This window comes from Bufo bufo, chromosome 1, assembly GCF_905171765.1.
Source record: "Bufo bufo chromosome 1, aBufBuf1.1, whole genome shotgun sequence".
In the NCBI taxonomy this organism is placed as follows: domain Eukaryota; kingdom Metazoa; phylum Chordata; class Amphibia; order Anura; family Bufonidae; genus Bufo; species Bufo bufo.
The window spans coordinates 229,859,345-229,881,590 of NC_053389.1; the positions used below are offsets into that span (position 1 = coordinate 229,859,345).

General features: G+C 45.1%; 2 protein-coding genes across 2 annotated transcripts in view; one reads left to right on the forward strand and one right to left on the reverse strand.

Moving 5' to 3' along the window:
* The window catches only part of DDX11 (DEAD/H-box helicase 11), a 123,891-nt gene extending 112,359 nt beyond the window's left edge, over positions 1-11,532 (forward strand). Inside the window, exons 22-27 of the mRNA XM_040436290.1 lie at positions 6,719-6,787; positions 7,108-7,208; positions 8,789-8,873; positions 8,952-9,027; positions 9,262-9,416; positions 11,392-11,532. Coding sequence (XP_040292224.1) covers positions 6,719-6,787; positions 7,108-7,208; positions 8,789-8,873; positions 8,952-9,027; positions 9,262-9,416; positions 11,392-11,433 — 528 coding nt within the window. The 3' untranslated portion in view covers positions 11,434-11,532. The remainder of the gene's footprint in view (positions 1-6,718; positions 6,788-7,107; positions 7,209-8,788; positions 8,874-8,951; positions 9,028-9,261; positions 9,417-11,391) is intronic.
* A 28-nt stretch (positions 11,533-11,560) lies between these two features.
* Positions 11,561-21,313, reverse strand: WASHC1 (WASH complex subunit 1). The gene is made up of 11 exons (XM_040436300.1): positions 21,232-21,313; positions 19,819-19,974; positions 18,338-18,449; positions 18,101-18,247; positions 17,602-17,738; positions 16,977-17,112; positions 16,696-16,903; positions 15,015-15,158; positions 14,715-14,873; positions 13,864-13,932; positions 11,561-11,956 (listed from the first exon to the last, which is right to left on the reverse strand). Exons 2-11 carry the CDS (start codon positions 19,956-19,958, stop codon positions 11,817-11,819), a joined length of 1,392 nt encoding a protein of 463 aa, XP_040292234.1. The 5' UTR covers positions 19,959-19,974; positions 21,232-21,313; the 3' UTR covers positions 11,561-11,816.
* Between the last annotated feature and the right edge of the window lie 933 nt (positions 21,314-22,246).

The following is a 22,246-nucleotide window of genomic DNA, read 5'->3' on the forward strand; positions in this document are numbered from 1 at the left end:
TACTCCAGAGCTGCACTCACTATTCTGCTGGTGGAGTCACTGTGTACATACATTACTCATCCTGTACTGATCCTGAGCTACATCCTATATTATACTCCAGAGCTGCACTCACTATTCTGCTGGTGGAGTCACTGTTTACATACATTATTTATCCTGGACTGATCCTGAGTTACATCCTGTATTATACTCCAGAGCTGCACTCACTATTCTGCTGCTGGAGGCACTGTGTACATACATTACTGATCGTGAGTTACAGCCTCATCTAATATTACTGGCTTATGCTATATTCACACAAACGTATTTTGTTTCTGTGTCCGTTCAGTTTTTTATGTGGATTGGATGCAGAGCCATTCATGTCAATGGGTCCACAAAAAATGCGGACAGCACACCGTGTGCTATCCGCATCCGTTTGTCCGTTCCGTAGCCCCGCAAAAAAATAGAACATGTCCTATTCTAAGGATAGGCATTGTTTCAATGGATCCGCAAAAAAACGGATGCCATACGGGCGTCACCCGTTTTTTTTTTTTGCGGACCACAAAACACATAAGTCGTGTGAATATAACCCTATTCTCATCTGGACTTTCCACCAAATATTTGATAGGTGTGGATCCCACCTCTGGATAACGTGGCCCAGTATCACGGGTGCTGTGAATGGAGAGGTGGCTATCTCCGTTCAAGTCTGTGGGAGTTCTGAAAATAGCTAAGTAAGCATGTTCTGCTATTTTCAGAACTCATATAGAAGTGAATGGAGAGAGCCATGCCACCTTTTCCATTCAAGGAGGCTGTGAGACTGGGCTCTGTTCTCGAGATAGGAGCCGGTTTAGGAGGTGGGACCCACCCCTGTCAGACATTTATGGCATATCCCATGGAACGTCAAGATGGGAATACCCCTTTAATCCTCTGTGTAGACTGCACTATAATGGGATACACCACCAAGGGAATCTGTCGCCATGACCTTGGACTATTGTGTGGATAAGGAGTCCAGATCGCAATTTTTTATTTTCCTGCTGCCCCATGTTCCCTCATTTGCATTGTTTAACCCCTTAATGACCAGAAGCATTTTTTTTATTTCTTTTTGCCTGTCTGCATTACAGCAGCCGTATCTTTACTTACTTATTTTTTTACTCCTTTGGCTGTCTGAGGCCTTGTTTTATGTGGGAGAAATGTTATTATTTTTTCGAGTTGTTTGGGGTATACATATAAATTACGATGTAACTTTTTTTTTTTTTGCTTTGGAAATATAGAAAAAAATAATTATTTTTGATATCCTTTTTACATTTTTTACGTTCAATGGTGGTATAGTTTGGACCAGGAGAGTTCTGTCCCTAGTATCACCCTAAAAAAGAGGGGAAGAAAGCACTATTACACCCTACCTATCTACACAGAGCACCCACCCCAAAAGGGCCGGCCCCCTCCGGATACCAGCCCCTGTACACGGCCAATTCCCTAAATATAGTCTCTGGTATATGCTTCCGATGTGGCGCGTTTCTGTCCAAACTACACCACCATTGAACAGACATCCGGACCCCTTCAGAACCGATTGGTACCCTATCTAATACCGGATCCAGTATACAGTTACCGATAGAATCCGGTAAGACTGTTCTATTATATATTGTGCCTAATTGATACATATCTGTCATACGGTGACATTTCTACCAGCAAGGGGTGTATCTTATAGGATGACCTCCCAACTATTGTTGTCTTGATTTATTTTGGTGTTTGTTATACACTGCTCAAAAAAATTAAGGGAACACTTAAACAACACAATGTAACTCCAAGTTAATCCCACTTCTGTGAAATCAAACTGTCCACTTAGGAAGCAAAACTGAGTGACAATCAATTTCACATGCTGTTGTGCAAATGGGATAGACAACAGGTGGAAATTATAGGCAATTAGCAAGACACCCCCAATAAAGGAGTGGTTCTGCAGGTGGTGACCACAGACCGCTTCTTAGTTCCTATGCTTCTTGGCTGATGTTTTGGTCACTTTTGAATGCTGGCGGTGCTTTCACACTAGTGGTAGCATGAGACGGAGTCTACAACCCACACAAGTGGCTCAGGTAGTGCAGCTTATCCAGGATGGCACATCAATGCGAGCTGTGGCAAGAAGGTTTGCTGTGTCTATCAGCGTAGTGTCCAGAGCATGGAGGCGCTACCAGGAGACAGGCCAGTACATCAGGAGACGTGGAGGAGGCCATAGGAGGGCAACAACCCAGCAGCAGGAACGCTACCTCCGCCTTTGTGCAAGGAGGAACAGGAGGAGCACTGCCAGAGCCCTGCAAAAGGACCTCCAGCAGGCCACAAATGTGCATGTGTCTGCTCAAACGGTCAGAAACAGACTCCATGAGGGTGATATGAGGGCCCGACGTCCACAGGTGGGGGTTGTGCTTACAGCCCAACACCGTGCAGGACGTTTGGCATTTGCCAGAGAACACCAAGATTGGCAAATTCGCCACTGGCGCCCTGTGCTCTTCACAGATGAAAGCAGGTTCACACTGAGCACATGTGACAGACGTGACAGAGTCTTGAGACGCCGTGGAGAACGTTCTGCTGCCTGCAACATCCTCCAGCATGACCGGTTTGGCATTGGGTCAGTAATGGTGTGGGGTGGTATTTCTTTGGAGGGCCGCACAGCCCTCCATGTGCTCGCTAGAGGTAGCCTGACTGCCATTAGGTACCGAGATGAGATCCTCAGACCCCTTGTGAGACCATATGCGGGTGCGGTTGGCCCTGGGTTCCTCCTAATGCAAGACATGCTAGACCTCATGTGGCTGGAGTGTGTCAGCAGTTCCTGCAAGACGAAGGCATTGATGCTATGGACTGGCCCGCCCGTTCCCCAGACTTGAATCCAATTGAGCACATCTGGGACATCATGTCTCGCTCTATCCACCAACGTCACGTTGCACCACAGACTGTCCAGGAGTTGGCAGATGCTTTAGTCCAGGTCTGGGAGGAGATCCCTCAGGAGACAGTCCGCTACCTCATCAGGAGCATGCACAGGCGTTGTAGGGAGGTCATACAGGCACGTGGAGGCCACACACACTACTGAGCCTCATTTTGACTTGTTTTAAGGACATTACATCAAAGTTGGATCAGCCTGTAGTGTGTTTTTCCACTTTAATTTTGAGTGTGACTCCAAATCCAGACCTCCATCGGTTAAAAAATTTAATTTCCATTTTATTTTATTTTTTGTGTGATTTTGTTGTCAGCACATTCAACTATGTAAAGAACAAAGTATTTCAGAAGAATATTTAATTAATTCAGATCTAGGATGTGTTATATTTGTGTTCCCTTTATTTTTTTGAGCAGTGTATATTTTTTATTACTAGAAATGAATAAAAGTTAAGTTTTAAATACACATTCCTCCTCCACTTGCAGTGTAGGCACTTTTTGGCTGGGAGTGTATATGAGGTGACACAATACTGTGCCTTCCCTCTCTCTTTATCTGTTTGATGTTAAAGCTGCACTGAAACACATTATTAGGACTAAGCATGGCACTGCACTCCGGACTCAGTGAGTGCTGAGGGGTAGTAGAAAAATAGAAACTAGAGATCTCCGCCCTTTTCTTACGGTGGAAACTGCAAAAACTCTTGTTGTTGCCTTGATTCATTCTCGTCTTGACTACTGCAACGCATTACTGATCGGTCTCCCTCTCACTAAACTCTCCCCCCTGCAGTCTGTCCTAAATGCTGCAGCCAGGCTCATCTATCTGTCCACCCGCTATACTGATGCTACTAGGCTAGCCTGTGCCAGTCACTTCACTGGTTGCCCATCCACCACAGAATACAGTTCAAACTTCTCACCTACAAAGCTCTCCACAGTGCTGCACCTCCATACATCTCCTCCCTCATCTCCATCTACCACCCTACTCGTGCTCTCCGTTCTGTTAGCGACCCAAGATTAAAATCCTCCATAATTCGTGCCTCTCACTCCCATCTTCAAGACTTTTCTGGAGCTGCACCCACTCTCTGGAATACTCTGCCCTGGAATACTCTGCCAATTCACAACTTCTCCAACTTCAGCTACCTAAACCTCTCCCCCACCAACTCCTATGGCCTAAACTCGATCCTCTAGTAGTCCCAAACCCGAAGCAGATCGGCCGGCACCACTCCTGTCAGTTCAATAATGGCTCAAATCCTACTTATCCCAATCAACTACCTTATGTGTCACCCCCAATTCCTCATAGATTGTAAGCTCTTGCGAGCAGGGCCCTGACTCCTAGTGTTTCAGTTGCATATTAGCCAGTTAGTTTTGTTTCGTACATGAACCCTATGAATTTGTAAAGCTCTGCGGAATATGGTGGCGCTATATAAATACATTTTATTATTATTATTATCTGGACTCCTTATCTGCAGTGGTAGTCACGTATTACTACAGAAAATAGTCCAGAATCGGGGTGACCGATTCCTTTAAATATGAGCAAATGTGACATCTGCCCTGAACCATTCTGTTGCACCTAGACATTTCTCAGAGTCCTTTGTCACAGGGAGCAGAGCTCTCTTAGGCCTGTGCTCATCTCCTCCCATGAAAGAAGCTTCAGCATCAGCCCTATAATTCTACATATTTATGGGGATGATAATGATATCACCCATGTATGAATATTTTTCGTATGGAAATTCTCTTTAATCCCCAGTCCCATGAGAACCTCTTGCCAACAGTTCAGTGAAGACATCATAAGACGGACTACTTTCAAATGTGCTTATCTCCAGAAAGCCTAAGTGCCTTCCATCCTAAATAATACATCCCACACAAATGCCTAAATAAATGATTACATTAAACTTTCAGTATAATTTCCCATATTCATTAATAAGCAGGTAGCAGTGTGCACCATTTCAGCACCACCTCGACTGTGAATGTGGTTGAATCGCTTTCTGACTAAAGAATGGTGGGCTCTTGGCGTAATAGTGATACTGACACTGTGACAGGCTCTTAAAGGGGACCTCCAGAGTCATAAAAACAAAGCACTCTATAATTGTCATTTACGTAAACAGACATGTTAGTAGTGGTGACAGATCCTTTCTTTCAGCTTTATCATTAAGAGATCCTTAGATCTTTCTCATTCCCACCTGGGTCCTCTTCCAAGATCCAGGATCCTGCACCTTCAGTACCATTTGTAATACTGAAGTCATCTTGTGGGGCAGAGGGGCCCCCTCTCACCACAGCACTGGTGTGACTGTTACTTTTGCACCCACTATAGCAACACCTCTTACAGTAACCTAGGAACTGTGGTGTAGATTTAGTAATACGATGATAAATTTAGATTACCTAAAACTAGACAAGACAAGAGAAAGCTACCAAATTCTTCAGAATGCCACGCGCTGTACGATATATTTGGCACATCTCGCTAGATCCATTAGGCACGTCCGCTTATGCCACCTCTTGAGTGGCTTACTTTCCACCTATATTTTCCGCTTAAAGGGGTTGTCTGAGTGTTTAATACTGTTGGCCATCAGTGTCTGATTGGTGGGGGTCTGACTCACAGCACCCCCTCTGATCAGCTGTTTGAAGACACCATAGCGCTTTGGTGAGCACTTCGATCTCTTCCTAGGCCAGTCACATCACAGTCATCAGTCCCAAGTGATTGGGGCCAAGCTGCAATACCAAGCACAACCACAATGCAGTGGACAGTGCTGTGCTTAGTAACCTGCGAGGAGGTACCCCCACCAATCACATACTGCTGACCTATCCTGAGGTTAGGTCATCAGTACCAAACACTCAGACAACCCCTTAAAAATAATTGTCCGTGCTGCTGATCTATCTTTCACATTTAACCCCTTCCCAAGATCCGCCCTACAAGTAAGGTGGATGCGGGTCTTTAAAGATGGTGCCCACTCCAGAGAGGAGCGAGTGCCATAGCCACTGGCTGCCTGCTGCGTCACACAGCAGACAACTGGGGTTAATGACTGTGACGGAATTCTGTTGCAGTAATAAGCTGGAGCCTGTACTAGGCTTCTTACTGGTATGTTACAATTGAGGCCTGCAGATGGCAGCACTGAATTGGAATATAGAGATCTTTGTATATTGTAATGGATAAAATTCCATCACTTTATACAACTTGCAATCTAATGATTGCAACTTGCAATCTAATCACTTATATAAAAAAAAATTAATTTGTCGCTGAAGCCTGCAGATTTGTGAATGCAACTGTGCACATAAGTAGTGTAGTGTATTTGTTACTTTGTATGTACTGTATAGCTATATAATAGTGTCTGAAAGTAGGCTATGTACACCTTTGGTGGCAATGCACTCATTTTGAGCTAAAAAACATTTTTTCAGTTGGTCTTTTATTAAAAATGTTGGGCCTCTTTCTCTGTACAGCCATGAGATTTTTCAGTAGCAGGATCTGTGTTTATACTGCGTTCCATCAGGCAGCTCCTGATCTCTGACCTCCTAAACACTCATAATAGTTTAATCCTTACTTTACTGGTAAGAATGTGGCTTAAATAAGTGTTTATGACCTTTTAGTAATTTAGGGATAAGGTTTATCAGATAACCAGCACAAAGTGAAAGTACCATTCACACAGCTAGACAAACAGTTAACCCTTTTTGACAAAACGGATTAATGTTTTTTATTTATGACCACTTGAAAAAAAGATTTTTAGCCCAAAATGAGTAAAATGCATATATAAGAATTGCCTCCAAAGGTGTACATAGCCTTTAACATTCATCCATTTAAACCTTGACTTTTCTCATTTTTTTATGTCTTAATGTTGTACAGATATTTCAGGAGCCAAGGAAAGCCAGTCAGGTGGACCAGGTCCTTTCTGAATACTCAAGGTGCATCAGGGTGAGAGAGGATCAACAGGGGTTAAATGTAGTCACGGGGGAGATATCACTATTCTAATAAAGCCTCTTGTCACCTTGTACAATTATTCCTCGTCTTCCAGCTTCCTCTTCATCTCCTTACATTAATGACTGCTACTTAAATACAACCAAGCATTAATTAAAATTGCTCTCCCAGGTAAACCGAGCAATCGCAATCATCATCTCTAATTTTCTTATTCATTTATTAGTCAAGATTGCATCTCATTTATTTTAAAAAAAATGGATTTTGTGAGTTCTAGGCTTCAAGTTGTGTACTCTGGTGACTGATATTTCTACCAATAGCTCTCAGGCCAGTCCGCTGGACCTCTGACCGGTGCTCTCCTTTTTTCCGTTGTCGGAGGAAAAATGAGTGAAGGAATAAACTTCTCAGATGACTTGGGACGGTATGTATACTGGTGATTGGCGGTTTGATGGGGGGACATGTAAAACTTCACAATCCAAACATTCCTACGGCTACTTTCACATCTGCGGCACAGAGATCTGGCAAAAATGGAGAGAATTGGCCGGACACAAACCGCAGTATGCAGCGGTTTGTGTCTGGCCGATTCTCGTTATAGCGGCTGGTTCTCCGTCCGGGCCCCATTATACTTAATGGGGCTGGCGGTCATTCTGGTTGCATCTGGCAGTGCCGGGTACGGAGAATTCCGGCAGGTTGTTCTCTGAAATATGTTCTCTGAGATATGAAACAGGACTAAGATGGCCACAGACTTTTTGATATAATTGTATGTTTTAGTTTGCATTGCCCTACATGCATGTCTTAGGCGAGTGCAAAAACACTTGTATCGGAAAATAACAGCTATTGAAATATGTTAAGAAGCTGATAATAAAAGGTGGAAATTCACTTTAAGGCAGAACTGTTAATACTCAAATTTTGAACAGAAGGCACAGGCACTTTTATGGGTATCATACATCGTCCGCTTTTATTTGGTGAGAGCCCAAGCCTCCCCACCCCCCACAAATTCTATAATAATTTCATGTCTGATTTTCCACCCTGATATTGGACAGTAAGGCTTCTTTCACACAGGCATTGTGGGAAAAGATGCGTTGCGGGAAAATGCGCGATTTTTCCATGCAAGTGCAAAGCGTTTTAATGCGTTTTGCATACGCATGAGAAAAATTGGCGTGTTTGGTACCCAGACCCGAACTTCTTCACAGAAGAAAATAATAGCATTCTTAATACCGAATGCTAAGTAAATTACGGATGGAGGGGTTAAAAAAATAAATAAAATACAATTATTAAACTCGCCTCATCCACTTGTTCGCGCAGCCAGACTCGTCGTCTTTGAGGACCTGGGAGGAAAAGAACCTTTGGTGACGTCACTGCGCTCATCACATGGTCCATCACCATGGTGATGGACCATGTGATGAGTGCAGTGACGTCACCAAAGGTCCTTTTCCTGCCAGGTCCTCAAAGAAGAAGAAAGAAGACGGATGTGGATGAGGTGAATTTATTATTTTTTTTAACCCCTCTATCCCTAAATTTACTTAGCATTCTTAATACAGAATGCTATTATTTTCCGTTATAACCATTTTATAAGGGAAAATAATAAAGATCGGGTCCCGATCGTCACCTAGCAACCATGCGTGAAAATCGCACCGCATCCGCACTTGCTTGCGATTTTCACGCAGCCCCATTCACTTCTATGGAGCCTGTGTTGTGTGAAAAACGCACAATATAGAGCATGCTGCGATTTTCACGCAACACACAAGTGATGCGTGAAAATCACCGCTCATCTGCACAGACCCATTGAAATGAATGGGTCCGGATTCAGTGCGGGTGCAATGCGTTCTCCTCACACATTGAACCCGCGCGGAATTCTCACCCGTGTGAAAGGGGCCTAACTGTGCAGTCAGGTATTTAGTATCTATGGCCAGCAGGTGAAGGACAGTTTTATTTTTCCTGAAAATTGGCAGGTTTTTCCTTTTTTGTAGGTAACTGGTTGTAATATCTTGTTGTTTTTAGGTGCGTTGTGATGGTAGGAATGCCATACCCCAATATCCGTTCCCCTGAGCTCCAGGAGAAGATGGCGTATCTGGATCACACACTGGTAATGGTCTGATGTGTACTGTAGTTAAGAGGCGTGGGGGCGAATTATCTTTATAACGCAGTGCACTTATGTTCCCAGCCCAAGACCAATGGTGTATCTGCAGGCAAAGTGCTTATTGAGAATCTGTGCATGAAAGCCGTCAACCAGTCCATCGGTAAGAATAGCTCAATTGTATATAGTGCAGCATTACCCTGATTTACAGCACTCAGTGAAGTTGGAGTAATTTTATTTGAAAAATGCACCAAAATCTGGCACATTTTGGCCACATCCCCTTGTCAGACAAAGCATAAAATTCTTAGAACATGTAGAACAGTTAGTAAATGTGAGCATGTATGCCAGTTTATCGGTGCATTTTCAATAGCAAATCCGCCCGATATTGTCTTGGCAGGACGAGCCATTCGGCACCGTGGTGACTATGCCAGCATCGTCCTCTTAGATCACAGGTACTCCAGACCAACAGTTCTTGGAAAATTACCTCAGTGGATCCGCAGCAGCACAGAAGTCAAGCAATCCTTTGGACCTGCTTTTGCATCAATCAGAAAGGTTTGTACCGATAGTAGATTTTCTGTCCTCGAGTGGCAGACTCCTCCTTAGGGTCCATTCACACGTCCGTTGTTTCTTTCCTGATCTGTTCCGTTTTTTGCTTAACAGATCTGGACCCATTCATTTTCAATGGGTCCTGAAAAAAATCGGACAGCTCAATGTCTGATTTTTTTTTCAGGACCCATTGAAAATGAATGGGTCCAGATCTGTTCAGCAAAAAATGGAACAGATCAGGAAAGAAAGAATGGACGTGTGAAAGGACCCTTAGGCTGGGGCTAAACTGGGACACTGGATGTAACTGAACAAAAAAACAGTGTAGTGCTACTTGCACTGCAACCTCAACACAACAGTTGCAAGAAGTCCAAACCTGCTGGATTTCTTTCACTTGTCAGGTCGCGGCATCTCGCAACCCGGCCCCATTCATTAGTTGCTTTGTAGGCAGCACTACACTGCGATCTATGGCCGTTGCCTAACGTGCATTAGCACCACTCCCCTTTCTTTCAATTCACTGAACTGTGGAGACGCGCTCCACACCGACTGCTGCTGCCCTCACTCCTATATATACTGAAAGGCTATATTCACATGACCGTATCCGTTTTGCTCTCTGCAAATTGCGGATCCGCAAAAAAAAACAACTGATGACTCCGTATGGCATCCTTTTTTTTTTTTTTGCGGATCTATTATAACAATGCCTATCCTTATCCGCAAAACGGACTAGAATAGGACATGTTCTATTTTTTTGGGGCGAGGTTACGGAACGGACATATGGATGCGGATAGTGCACAGTGTGCAGTCCGCATTTTTTGCGGACCCATTGAAATGAATGGGTTCTCATCCAATCCGCAAAAGGAACGGACATGGAAACAAAATACGTTCGAATGTAGCCTTTTTGTCTGAAGATGAATAGTGGCGCTTTTCCGTAGTAATGTCCTGGCCCCCGCTGTACTTTGTAAGTTGGGAAAACACCCATTATGTATAAACAGGATGATCACCAATAACAGGAAAGGCCCCTTTATACTGCTCAATTGAGCAGACAAATATTTTTAGATTTTAATAGTATGGGGTTTTAAGAAGTGGCATTGCTAATGTTCGTTATTTTTTTTTTAACACAGGGAAAGGAGTGATTTGAATTTGTATATCTTTTTTATATATATTTTTTTAAACCTTTTTTTTCAGACTTGGTTTAAAGGGGTTGCCCAGACACCTGCACCAATCAGCTATCTGAAGAGAAGGCAGCGCTTGTACAAGTGCAGCCTTCTCTTCACCGTTTACCTGCTCGCCTTTGCAGTTGAGCTGATCTAATTATAACGATGCAGTCCCATTCACTTGAACAGGAAGGAACGGTTCCGTTGAAGTGAATGGGACTGCGTCATTATAATTAGACCAGCCCACCATTGCAATTGTGAGCAGGTAAACAAACGGTGAAGAGAATGCAGCGTTCGTACGAGTGCTGCATTCTCTTTAAACAGCTGATAGGCAGGGGTGTCAGAAGTCAGCCCCCTGGCGATCTGATATTGATGACCCATCCTTAGGATAGGTCATCAATATGAAAAAAAGCGGACAACCCCTTTAGGTTCCTCTAGGAGACTTTAACATCCGATAGTCTGATCGCTTCTCCCATAATTTAACATTGCAGCCTATGGGAGATTCATAAATTTGCTATGAAAGGGCTTGGCGCCTTAAGAAGGCCTGAGGCTGCTACAGTCACTGAACAGCTCCCTTGATCTCGGTGGAGAGGAGCCATTTGGTCCGCAGAAGCACAGCGATCCTGGGAAAAGACCTCTGAGATGACTTGCAGTTGACCATGGCATCTGAGCCAGTGATCGGTATTATTGCCCATCATTAACTCTACCTTTGGGCTCATGTATGGCAGATGTCAGGAAGGGGTTAAGGAATAGACTCTGCCCTATGCATAGGCCAGTAATTATCCAGAGTGACACAGGTGGAGTTGACTTTTAACATTGTATCTCGGCAGTTCTTCCAGATGAAGAAGACAAGTTCTGCATTGCCATCTTGAACCTTCTTCAGTCGAAAGAAGATTTTATCTCTTGCTGCTGCCATGAATGCGGCTTCCTAAATTATTTATTAAGAGACATTTTTACAGTTACCACGTTGTTATACATAATTAAACTTGCATGAACTCCTTAGGAAATGTATGGTTTTATTATATTGCTATGTATGATGCATCTTAATATGGACATAGAGTGACTGGAGATATGGGAGAAATCCTAGACTTCGGAAATCATCAGTGTGCCCGTACATCTTGTGGTTTTGTTTTTGTTTTTTGCCTTATTACAAAACCTCCTTCATTCCAGACAAGATCGTTAGTCGTGAATTTGTATTCCTAGATCTCCTCTCTATAAGGTGCTGCTTCCACGCTTTCCATAGGCTCTGGTAACCTTAAGACTCCCATTCATCCTCGTCTGCTTCTCCTGGCGTCACTTGTGGCGGGGGTAGAGGCGGAATAGTATCAGAAATCCTAGCAAATGCTCCAGCAGGAGAATCGCCACTTCCGGCAGCCGGGCCCTTCCCAGAGATGCCTACAAATAAGCACCACAGTCCGTGAAGTGTAGTCCTTTCTGCTTGTGCATGAAGCTAAATACAAAGACTGTATTTCCTACTAACTGCAGAATTCTGGGTAAATATATAATGCTGCCTCCCAGTGCAGGGCAATAATTCTTAGTAAGGCCAAGTTCAGCCTTCAGTGATTTCAATCAATGACTAGGAGCGAAGATACGATTTAATGGAAAGATTTGCACCTGTTCTGTGTGTTGCACCTGGTTTTGGCTCGCAATCACTGGTGTGAACTTGGCCTTATGCATGTGAACATCACTTTACTGGTTCAAGCTTCTTAACAAGTTGAATAATTTGGTCACCTGTCTCTCCTTAGGCCCCTTTCACACGAGCGAGTATTCCGCGCGGATGCGATGCGGGAGGTGAACGCATTGCACCCGCACTGAATACCGACCCATTCATTTCTATGGGGCTGTTCACATGAGCGGTGATTTTCACGCATCACTTATGCGTTGCGTGAAAATCGCTGTTCACATGAGCGGTGATTTTCACGCATCACTTATGCGTTGCGTGAAAATCGCAGCATGTTCTATATTCACGCAACGCAGGCCCCATAGAAGTGATTGGGGTTGCGTGAAAATCACAAGCATCCGCAAGCAAGTGCGGATGCGGTGCGATTTTCACGCACGGTTGCTAGGAGACGATCGGGATGGAGACCCGATCATTTTTATTTTCCCTTATAACATGGTTATAAGGGAAAATAATAGCATTCTGAATACAGAATGCAAAGTAAAATAGCACTGGAGGGGTTAAAAAAAATAATGGTGGTGAGCATTAATTATAGTTCAAGGACCTGTGATGACGTCACTCCGGTCATCACATGGTACGTCACATGATCTTTTACCATGGTGAATCATCACAGGTTGTTGAACTATAATTAATGCTCACCACAGGTCCTTCAACAAAGGAGACACAAGGAGATGCCGGCTACGCGAGCAAGTGGATTAAAGTGAGTTACATTTTTTTATTTTTTTTTTTAACCCCTCCAGTGCTATTTTACTTTGCATTCTGTATTCAGAATGCTATTATTTTCCCTTATAACCATGTTAGAAGGGAAAATAATACAATCCACAGAACACCGATCCCAAGCCCGAACTTCTGTGAAGAAGTTCGGGTTTGGGTACCAAACACGCACGATTTTTCTCACGCGAGTGCAAAACGCATTACAATGTTTTGCACTCGTGCGGAAAAATCGCGGGTGTTCCCGCAACGCACCCGCACATTTTTCCGCAACGCCCGTGTGAAAGAGGCCTTAGCCTTTTCCAGGCAGTAGCATAGTCTGCACTGGTGGTAATTTCCCACTAGAGTTAAAGGGGGTTTATTGAAGGTTGTGGGCCTTCATTCTGGGAACTGTTGACACTATCCTATCATTGTGCCAATCACAATTTATCACAGCAGTCACCATGGGGCACCGTGCAGAAGGACTTCTCTTCCTCCACTGTAAACCACTGCTGTGCAGCTGCTGGGAGTTGTAGTGCCTCTGCACTCCATGGAGCAGTTATGAGGTTCTCAGCAGCACTATGATGCAGTCTGCCTCTTATCTACTTAGCAGAACTAAAGAGGGCAATAAGCACCAGATGGGGACAAAATTCAGTTCCTCCTTAGTGCCCATTTGTTGCATTTTTAGTGCCCTTCTGTGACAGAATGGTGCCAAAGGGACAATGAAGGCGTTAACCCTGGAAGCTCAGCAGTACATTGAACAGAAAAAACTGGTAGAAAACCTTTGTAAGTTAGTCAAGCCCTATCATTTTTACAAGAAGAACTTCCTGAATTAAGGTTAGGAATCACGTGTATAATATGTAAGTAGTATAAAAACAGTGTAATATAACATCCAGATGCGTGAAGCAGTAGTGTCCGTTGCCTGCATGCCTACCTTTACGTCTCATTGCCAGCTTGTTAAACAGATCAGACATCATATCTCCTCCTACCCCAGTGGCATTAACTGCAAGACAGAAGACAGTCGATTATGGACTACATCTCCCATTATCCCATTTATTTATACTAAGGTTACCCTGCAGAGAAAATGCCTAGTAACCACAACCCCTCAGATCAGTAAATGAAAACTGGGGATGAACGATTGTTTTACTAATCGTTCGTCCTCATAATAATAATTTCAGCATCGACATGATGTATCATCAATCGCCAGAAAATCTGCCAGTGTAAAAGGACCCTAAAGCTGCTGGCACCCCCCCCACAAGTAGAGGATATACTGTGGAAGCACTCACAGAGCCTTGCAAGGTGCTTGTTCCAATCACTGGGTTGTCCTAGGCGAGTGGTACCATATTTGTTTGCTTGCGGAAAATCAATATCTACGTAGAGAACTATAAGCAGGGTGTCTACATCTTTCCACCCTTCACAGAGACCTACATGTGCCCTGTGTACCATCTTGGATTACCTCTTTAAAGTTATAATAAAGAGTTAAATCAAATGAAGTGGACCGAATACATGGAGCCCCCTCTGCTGGCTGCACAGTTAATGACATGCAACATTTTATTTCACAGTTAAATGGCAGGATGGAGCTTTTTCACACAACTCGCTGCCCTAGGCTCGTTATCAGTGACTGCCAGCTGCCAAGTACCAGCAGCTGTGTATGATCTGGGCTTTTGCCTGGCAGCAACTTGGCACTAGCACCCATCCCCTAGTTGCTCCACACCTCTACTCTGTTACGAACGAAAACTCCTGGCCTGTACCCCACAAAAGTTGCTGCTACTCCTTATGGATAACCTTGTTCCTGCTCCTTCATCTTCTTCTTCTCTAGCTTTTTCTCTTTTACACTCCGCAGTTTGGCCTTTCCAATGCCGCCCGCTTGGCGAATGGACTCTAGAAGAGATGCGCGGCCATCGGATGGTTTCACCACCTCTTTAGGGGCTCCTTGGATGGCAGCTGGAATGCAAGAGTAGATACAATTAAGGTTATATGTTAAGTTATGAGTATTCTTAAAAACATCCAGATTCTGGCACTCAATCTGAGGGCAAAATAAATGTCCACTGGATGAAGGTGATGGAGAGGGTGAACACTCCTTACCGGCATCGACAGTCGCACTGGGTGCAGGTAGTGTGGACTGTGAAGGAGGCAGCACTGGTGGGGCAGGTGGAGAAATGGGTGGCAGAACAGGTGGTGGAGGCGGAGGAGGTGGTGGCGGTGGCAGGGGTCGGCCATCTTGCGCATCTGAAATGAAGTTATTTTTTAAACTTCAAGATTTAATGTATAACTCAAAGCTTACATATAAATGCTAAGGGGGAAATTTATCATTTGCAGTGGTTTTGGCGTCAGTTTTAGATATCTGATTTTATTTAAGTTCTATCACACTACATTGTTCAGAGGAAGGCATAAAGAACATAAGACAGCTAGCGGCCTCTTGGACCATGATGAAGTGAAGGGGAACAAAAAAAAAACACCCCACCATACAAGAAATAAATACATTAAATCTGTGCTTATCAATCAGTGAAAAGAGAATCATACTCTGCTGCATGTGTGAATACCATCCATGGATTCCATAGGGCTAAAAAGGCTGATCTGCGTTCGTGTGCGGCCGCCACTAAGTCCTCCATTCTATGGATGTGCCGGATCCCCTCAGACCACTCACACAGAGAGAGAGAGCACTGTAGTCAATCTCCAGTGTCTAGGGACTACCATACTAGCTGCCACAAATAGATGGCGTAAGATGTTATTTTTGACTTGCGCCAAAGTTCCAGGTATGAGGGACAAAAGTGTACATTGGGGGGTATTAGAGATATGTTTCCCCGATAATTGCCTATAGATCTGGAGGATGCAAGCCCACCAGATATGCAACATCGCACCCCTTTGAGCCACATCGCCAACAAGTCTCTGGGACTGACGGGTACATACGATGGACAAGCCCTGGGATGCTAGGGACATACCATGCGCAAATGTACACATCTTCAGAACCTCAGGACCAGGAAGGGTAACCTCTAGTTCAGTCTCATTTCTGGTACCATATGAAGCACGGCCTGAATTACTGAGCTCAAGGAGCCGGTGATGGATGCGGGAGAGGCATCTAGGCACTTCAGAGGAGAGGAGAAACCACTCAAACGTGGAAAGTAGGGGAATCCTACTCCAAGTCCTGGTCGAAACATGGGATTACCCAGTAACAGGGACAACCGCTCTGGTCTAGTAGAGAACTGTCCTTTAGATATCAAATTATCCCTTATTGTCAAGGCGTGCGCAGCTAAGAACTGTGTCTGACCCAAGTGCTGTCTATCTTTCGGCTGAAGCCAGGGGGCAATTCACGGGTCCCATAGTGCCATATAAATTGGTGCCAGTTTTAAAGGGGTTTTCTGAGACTTTTAGGGTCCATTCACACGTCCGCAATTTCGTTCCTCAAAAATGAATTGCGGACCCATTCATTTCTATGGGGCAGCACGATGTGCTGCCCGGATATGGAATTGCGGAGCCGCACTTCCGGGTCCACAATCCCGTTCCTGAAAAAAATAGAACATGTCCTATCCTTGTCCGCATTTGCGGACAAGAATAGGCATATTCTATTAGTGCTGGCAAAATGCGGAACGCACGTTGCCGTGTCTGTGTTTTGCGGATCCGAAAATGCATTACGGACGTGTGAATGGACCCTTATACTGATAAACTATCCTTCTCAGCAGCTTGCAGTAAAGTTGAATGGGTTTCTTTATAAGTAATGCAGCAGCCATGATTATAAAGGACCCTCATTGAAATGCACTTTATATACCTGCCCTTGAAGGTTCCATAATCTCCTCAGTGCTGAATGTGGGGAGCTCTGGAATAGGGCCCCCCGGAGCAGATGGGGCAATGCCAGGACCCAAATCAGCGCTGTACATAAGGTCATCAGCCACTCCGGGAAGGTCCGGCAGGTAATAAGGAACATCAATCTCAGGGACTTCCCCAAGGTCCGGAACATAGAAGTAATTCTCTGCAGTCTAGAAAGGAGCGAGATGGTAATCACAAGTCATAGTGTAACTGATACCAAGATGGAGTCCCGTCTCTGCTCACCTGCCGCTCAAGCTGCTCCCTCTTCGAGATAGACAGCGGGGCAGCAAACAACCGGTCCTCATCGTCGCCCTCTAGAGGCTGGTTAGTTCGGGTTACCACACCAGCCAGAGGATCCAAGAACACATACTTCTTATAGCTGCAAGGACAAGACGATTAGCCCATGAAGCACCCAGTTCTTCCCATTTGCCTCAGGTTTGATGTGGGTTGACCTGACCCAACATTCGGCCAGTCTTCAGAACATAACGACGAGACAGATTTATTCCAGAAACTTCTGTGACCCAAAATCTATTCCATACATGTGAATAGGGTTGTTCCTGGAGCAGATATATAGATTTCTGCATGCTCCATTCAGATAAATGAGACAGTCGCAGACATTTCTGCAACAAATCTGCTGTTGAGCAATACTTCAATTCTTATACTCCTGTCACTCCCAAAGCTGCATTCAAGATTATGCCTTCTTGATAACGGACAGCTTCCCTCTGCTGGTTCAGTGCCTGTACAGAGCCTCCTTTGTGGTGATACATGGGCAGAGTATTCAACCCGGGACCTAATCTACATCTCTACCCCCCTTTAAATGGCCCCACAGCGAGGGGTTCGTTTCTCAGGATATCTGTGCGCCACTCACAGGTTCTCCGTTGTGTTGAAGAGAAGCAGAGAACTGACAGAGTTGATATTTCGGGGCAGACTGCCAAGCCCCTCCTCCGCCGCGTCCTCTTCTTGCCCTTTCAAGCTCACGTATACAGGGTAATACTTGAGTTTTTCCTGTAGTGATCAGATGGATAATGCTTAACACAGGTGTAGCAGTCGAATGTCACACTGTGATCTCAAGAAGGGTCATCAGTGTTTTACATAGGACATCAAGTAAACCTACAGTGAACAAATGACAAATTCAGCTCTGCTACGTCCAGACACAAAAGCAGGGTGTCGGGGATTAGGAGCTATGCAGACGTCTTACCAGTGCGATGGGGGGGATTCAGGTGCTTAAAAATCTTGCAAGATCCCAACTCGTCAGCGAACAGCTATTTTTATCATTTCAAACATCCTAATGTCATGTTGGAGGAAATGTTTTAAGGTTACCCTTTAAACAAAAATACCCTGTATGACCACTGTGCAGTCGGACAAACCTGCATCGCTTGCTCATCCAGTGGTCGATGCTTGCTCTGGATCTTGTGTCTTGCTCTTTTCTCAGACCACGAATCATCTGCACCCGAGAAGATGGATGTGTATTCCTGAAGACGTTCTGGAGCTGGGTACTTGGCACTGGAGAACACCTGCAGCGATGAAGGTTTCACACAGAGATGCATAGACGGAAGAAGGTTGTAAGGGGTAATCATTAGTGGCCACTGCAGGGGGGCGCTCACCTTTATGGCCTTTTTGCTGCCTTTTACTTTCTCTATCTTGGCTTGTGCCAGGCTGACCCGATCGTTGATGTTCTTGAGTTGCGACCTATTGGTCTCCACTCTCTGCAGGATCCTATCCGCACAGAAAAAATAAGGCACAACTTTATACGACTAAGTAAGGCCTCAAGCACACGAACGTATATTTTTTGTGGACCGTATGCGGAACCATTCATTTCAATGGGTATGCAAAAAATATGGAAGTTACTCTGTGTGCGTTCTGTTTCCGTATGTCAATTCCACAAAAAGATAGAACATGTCCTATTATTGTCCGCATAACAGACAAGGAGAGGACTGTTCTATTTGGGGCCAGGTGTTCCGTAAAATGCGGAATGCACATGGATGTCATCCGTATCTTTTGCGGATCTGTGTTTTGCGGACCGCAAAATACATACGGCCGTGTGCATGAGCCCTAACACTGATTCACACTGAATGTTAATACTCCTGTTGCATCCAAAGCTGCATGCACAGTCCTGTTTCCTTTCAGGCGTTATCAGCTCAGTCTCTCTGTTAGCACATGCCACTTCAGTGTCAGTACATGAAGCGCAGTGCATTGCGAAAGATGTAGTGTTCACAGTACACTGTAGGTGGGCTTCCATACTGCACTCTGCTACATTCAGTACAGCGTCTGGTATAAACCTATCAGCAGACACTAAACCAGCAGGGATTACTTAAAAATGTAAGCTCAGGGCTATGACGCAACCATTAGGATTGTAAATGCAGCTCTGAATGTTACTGGAGTACAAGACATGATGGAATTTAAAATCAGTAAAACAAAGTGTTTGCAATGACTCATGTTATGTAGGAATCGCATTATCTCCAGTCGTGTCCCTGATAGCAAATCCGCATTGCGTTGTCTAAATGTTCGGAGCAGGAAGCCTCTAGGAAAGCTCAAATAAATAGATAGGTGACACAGAACTGCTTCTTGTACAAGGCACATGTACCCCCCCCCCGATACATTCCGCTGCTCCAGCTCTGCACAACTCCTGCTTTACTAATTAAGAATAATTACAATCCAGGAAGAGCAGCAATAAGTGCAGCTACTACACCAGTGACCTTATCAGGAGCATACCTGCAATCACTACTACTGCAGGGAGGCCGCCCACCTCCAGTTGCTCTGACAGAGGGAGGGTGCCTGCCTCCAGTCGCACTGACGCAGGGACACTGCTCGCCTCCAGTCACGTTGATGCTGGGACACTGCCCGCCGTCACTCTTGTTGACGAAGGGACTCTGCCTTCACTCATATTGTTGACGAAGGGAGACCGCCTGCCTTCACTCATATTAATACAGGGAGGGTGGTACCAGCTACTGTAAAGTAAATGTGATCTGTTGTAGACACAGGCTGACCGCCGTCCCTCTCGCCGAAGAAAGGGGCACTGACCGCCGTCCCTCATACCAATACAGGGAGGGTGGTACCAGCTATGCCCTTTCCTCACAATCATTACCTGTTGAAGATGTCATTGGACACAGACTGCAGCTGCTGTAGAGTAAATGTGATCTGCTGTATTGTCTCTTCCCTGCGGAGATCTGGCTGAATGATTGGCACCGAATATGCCTGCCGTTCCATGGACATCCTCTGAGGCATGGTGACAGCCCCTCTACTACAAGAGACAGAGATTTAATAAAGTGTTTGAGAGACCGGAGGACACCCAGCAGCCCCCTCTGCCCTATACATAGGAGCAATCACAGACACAAGAAATTATATTTAATTATGAGCAGGTAATCAGCACCAGAGCCAGAACTTAATGAGACAGATTCGTGATTGGGGGGGAGGTGAGGTGAGAAAAGTGAAGGAGGGGTATGCAAAACTAAGGCTACTTCCACACTAGCGTTTTAGTTTTCTGGTATTGAGATCCGTTATAGAGGCTCAATACCGGGGAAAAAAACGCTTCCATTTTGTCCCCATTCATTGTCAATGGGGACAAAACTGAACAGAACGGAGGGCTCGAAAATGCATCCCGTTCCGTTTGGTTGTGTTCCCATACCAGAGAGCAAACCGGTTTTCTTTCCGTCTTGGGATGCGGATCCGTCATGAACTCCACTGAGAGTCAATGGGGACAAATCAGTTTTCTCTGACACAATCGAAAACGGATCCGTCCCCCATTGACTTTCAGTGGAGTTCATGACGGATCCGTCTTGGCAATGTTAGAGATAATACAACCGGATCCGTTCATAACGAATGAAGGCGGTTGTAATTACAGTAACGGAAGCGTTTTTTGCTGAACCTTTCCGGATCCAGCAAAAACGCTAGTGTGAAAGTAGCCTAAAAGGTAGAAATAACGCCTACACAGAGGAAGCATGGAGGGGGGCCAGGGGGCCTATAAGTATTCCTCCCCCTTGGGCTCCCTCATGTTTTATCATCCACAGCCATGTTCAGCCGTGGCTGCTGTTTACTTGATGCCCCATAACTGGCTGGTAGAACTAACAGCCCTGAATGAGTTACTGCCCCTTTAAAAACTACTACTCCCAGCATGCCCACAAAAACAGCTGAAAAGCCACAGGTGCCAGATCTTAGCCAGGATCTTGCTTTCTTTTACTTCCTGCAGCCCAATCCCATCCCTGGTGTCACATCCCTCCATTACCCAGTGTTAGTTACTCATTTAAAGGGGACCTCCATGTAAAACACAATCTTCTGATAGGTCAGAAAGATCCCAAAAGTGCGGAGTCCTGGAGCTCATGGTTTGTGGCTGCAGTTCTGCGGTAGCTATTGAGACCACAGCTCTCTCCACTGCTTCCTATACCATACCGGATATAGTGGTTCTCGGCTGCTTATAAAAGGGACTGAGGGGAGAACGTCCCTGTCCCCCTCAAAATACATATACAACGGGCCAATTATGAATAGGAGACCCCGTTATTACCAGCAGCTTCCTACCGCCCCGCACAGACAGCATCACTCACCTCCTCCCGCTGCTGCCCGCCCCCTGTCATGTGACAGGTCACATGGTCCGCCTCCCCGCCCTGCTGGGGGTCATGTGACTACTCTCTGTAATTGACGGGCTTGTCAGGTAACGTTGGATCTGTCATGTCAGAGTTCTGGAGGCTGAGCTGCTAATGTTCTGTCAAGCGGCAACTTACAGGATGTGATGATAACCCTGAGACCTGTGAACTTCCCTGACTGGTGTATCTAAGCGTATCATGTGTGATACTGTCTACTGAGCTGTTGTATCCCAGCCTATGATGTGTGACACTGTCTAATGGGCGGTGTATCTAAGCGTCTCATGTGTGATACTGTCTACTGAGCTGTTGTATCCCAGCCTTTGATGTGTGACACTGTCTAATGGGCGGTGTATCTAAGCGTATCATGTGTGATACTGTCTACTGAGCTGTTGTATTCCAGCTTATGATGTGTGACACTGTCTAATCGGCGGTGTATCTAAGCGTATCATGTGTGATACTGTCTACTGAGCTGTTGTATCCCAGCCTATGATGTGTGACACTGTCTAATGGGCGGTGTATCTAAGCGTCTCATGTGTGATACTGTCTACTGAGCTGTTGTATCCCAGCCTTTGATGTGTGACACTGTCTAATGGGTGGTGTATCTAAGCGTATCATGTGTGATACTGTCTACTGAGCTGTTGTATCCCAGCCTATGATGTGTGACACTGTCTAATGGGCGGTGTATCTAAGCGTCTCATGTGTGATACTGTCTACTGAGCTGTTGTATCCCAGCCTATGATGTGTGACACTGTCTAATGGGCGGTGTATCTAAGCGTCTCATGTGTGATACTGTCTACTGAGCTGTTGTATCCCAGCCTATGATGTGTGACACTGTCTAATGGGCGGTGTATCTAAGCGTATCATGTGTGATACTGTCTACTGAGCTGTTGTATCCCAGCCTATGATGTGACACTGTCTAATGGGCGGTGTATCTAA

Bases quoted from the DNA above. Each gene is read 5' to 3' on its own strand.
- WASHC1 (XM_040436300.1), bottom strand. From the start codon at position 19,958: ATGCCTCAGAGGATGTCCATGGAACGGCAGGCATATTCGGTGCCAATC. The intron at 18,450-19,818 runs GTAATGATTGTG...CTGTGCGGATAG, and splicing joins TCCAATGACATCTTCAACAG to GATCCTGCAGAGAGTGGAGA. The intron at 13,933-14,714 runs GTTATCCATAAG...TCTGTCTTGCAG, and splicing joins GATGAAGGAGCAGGAACAAG to TTAATGCCACTGGGGTAGGA.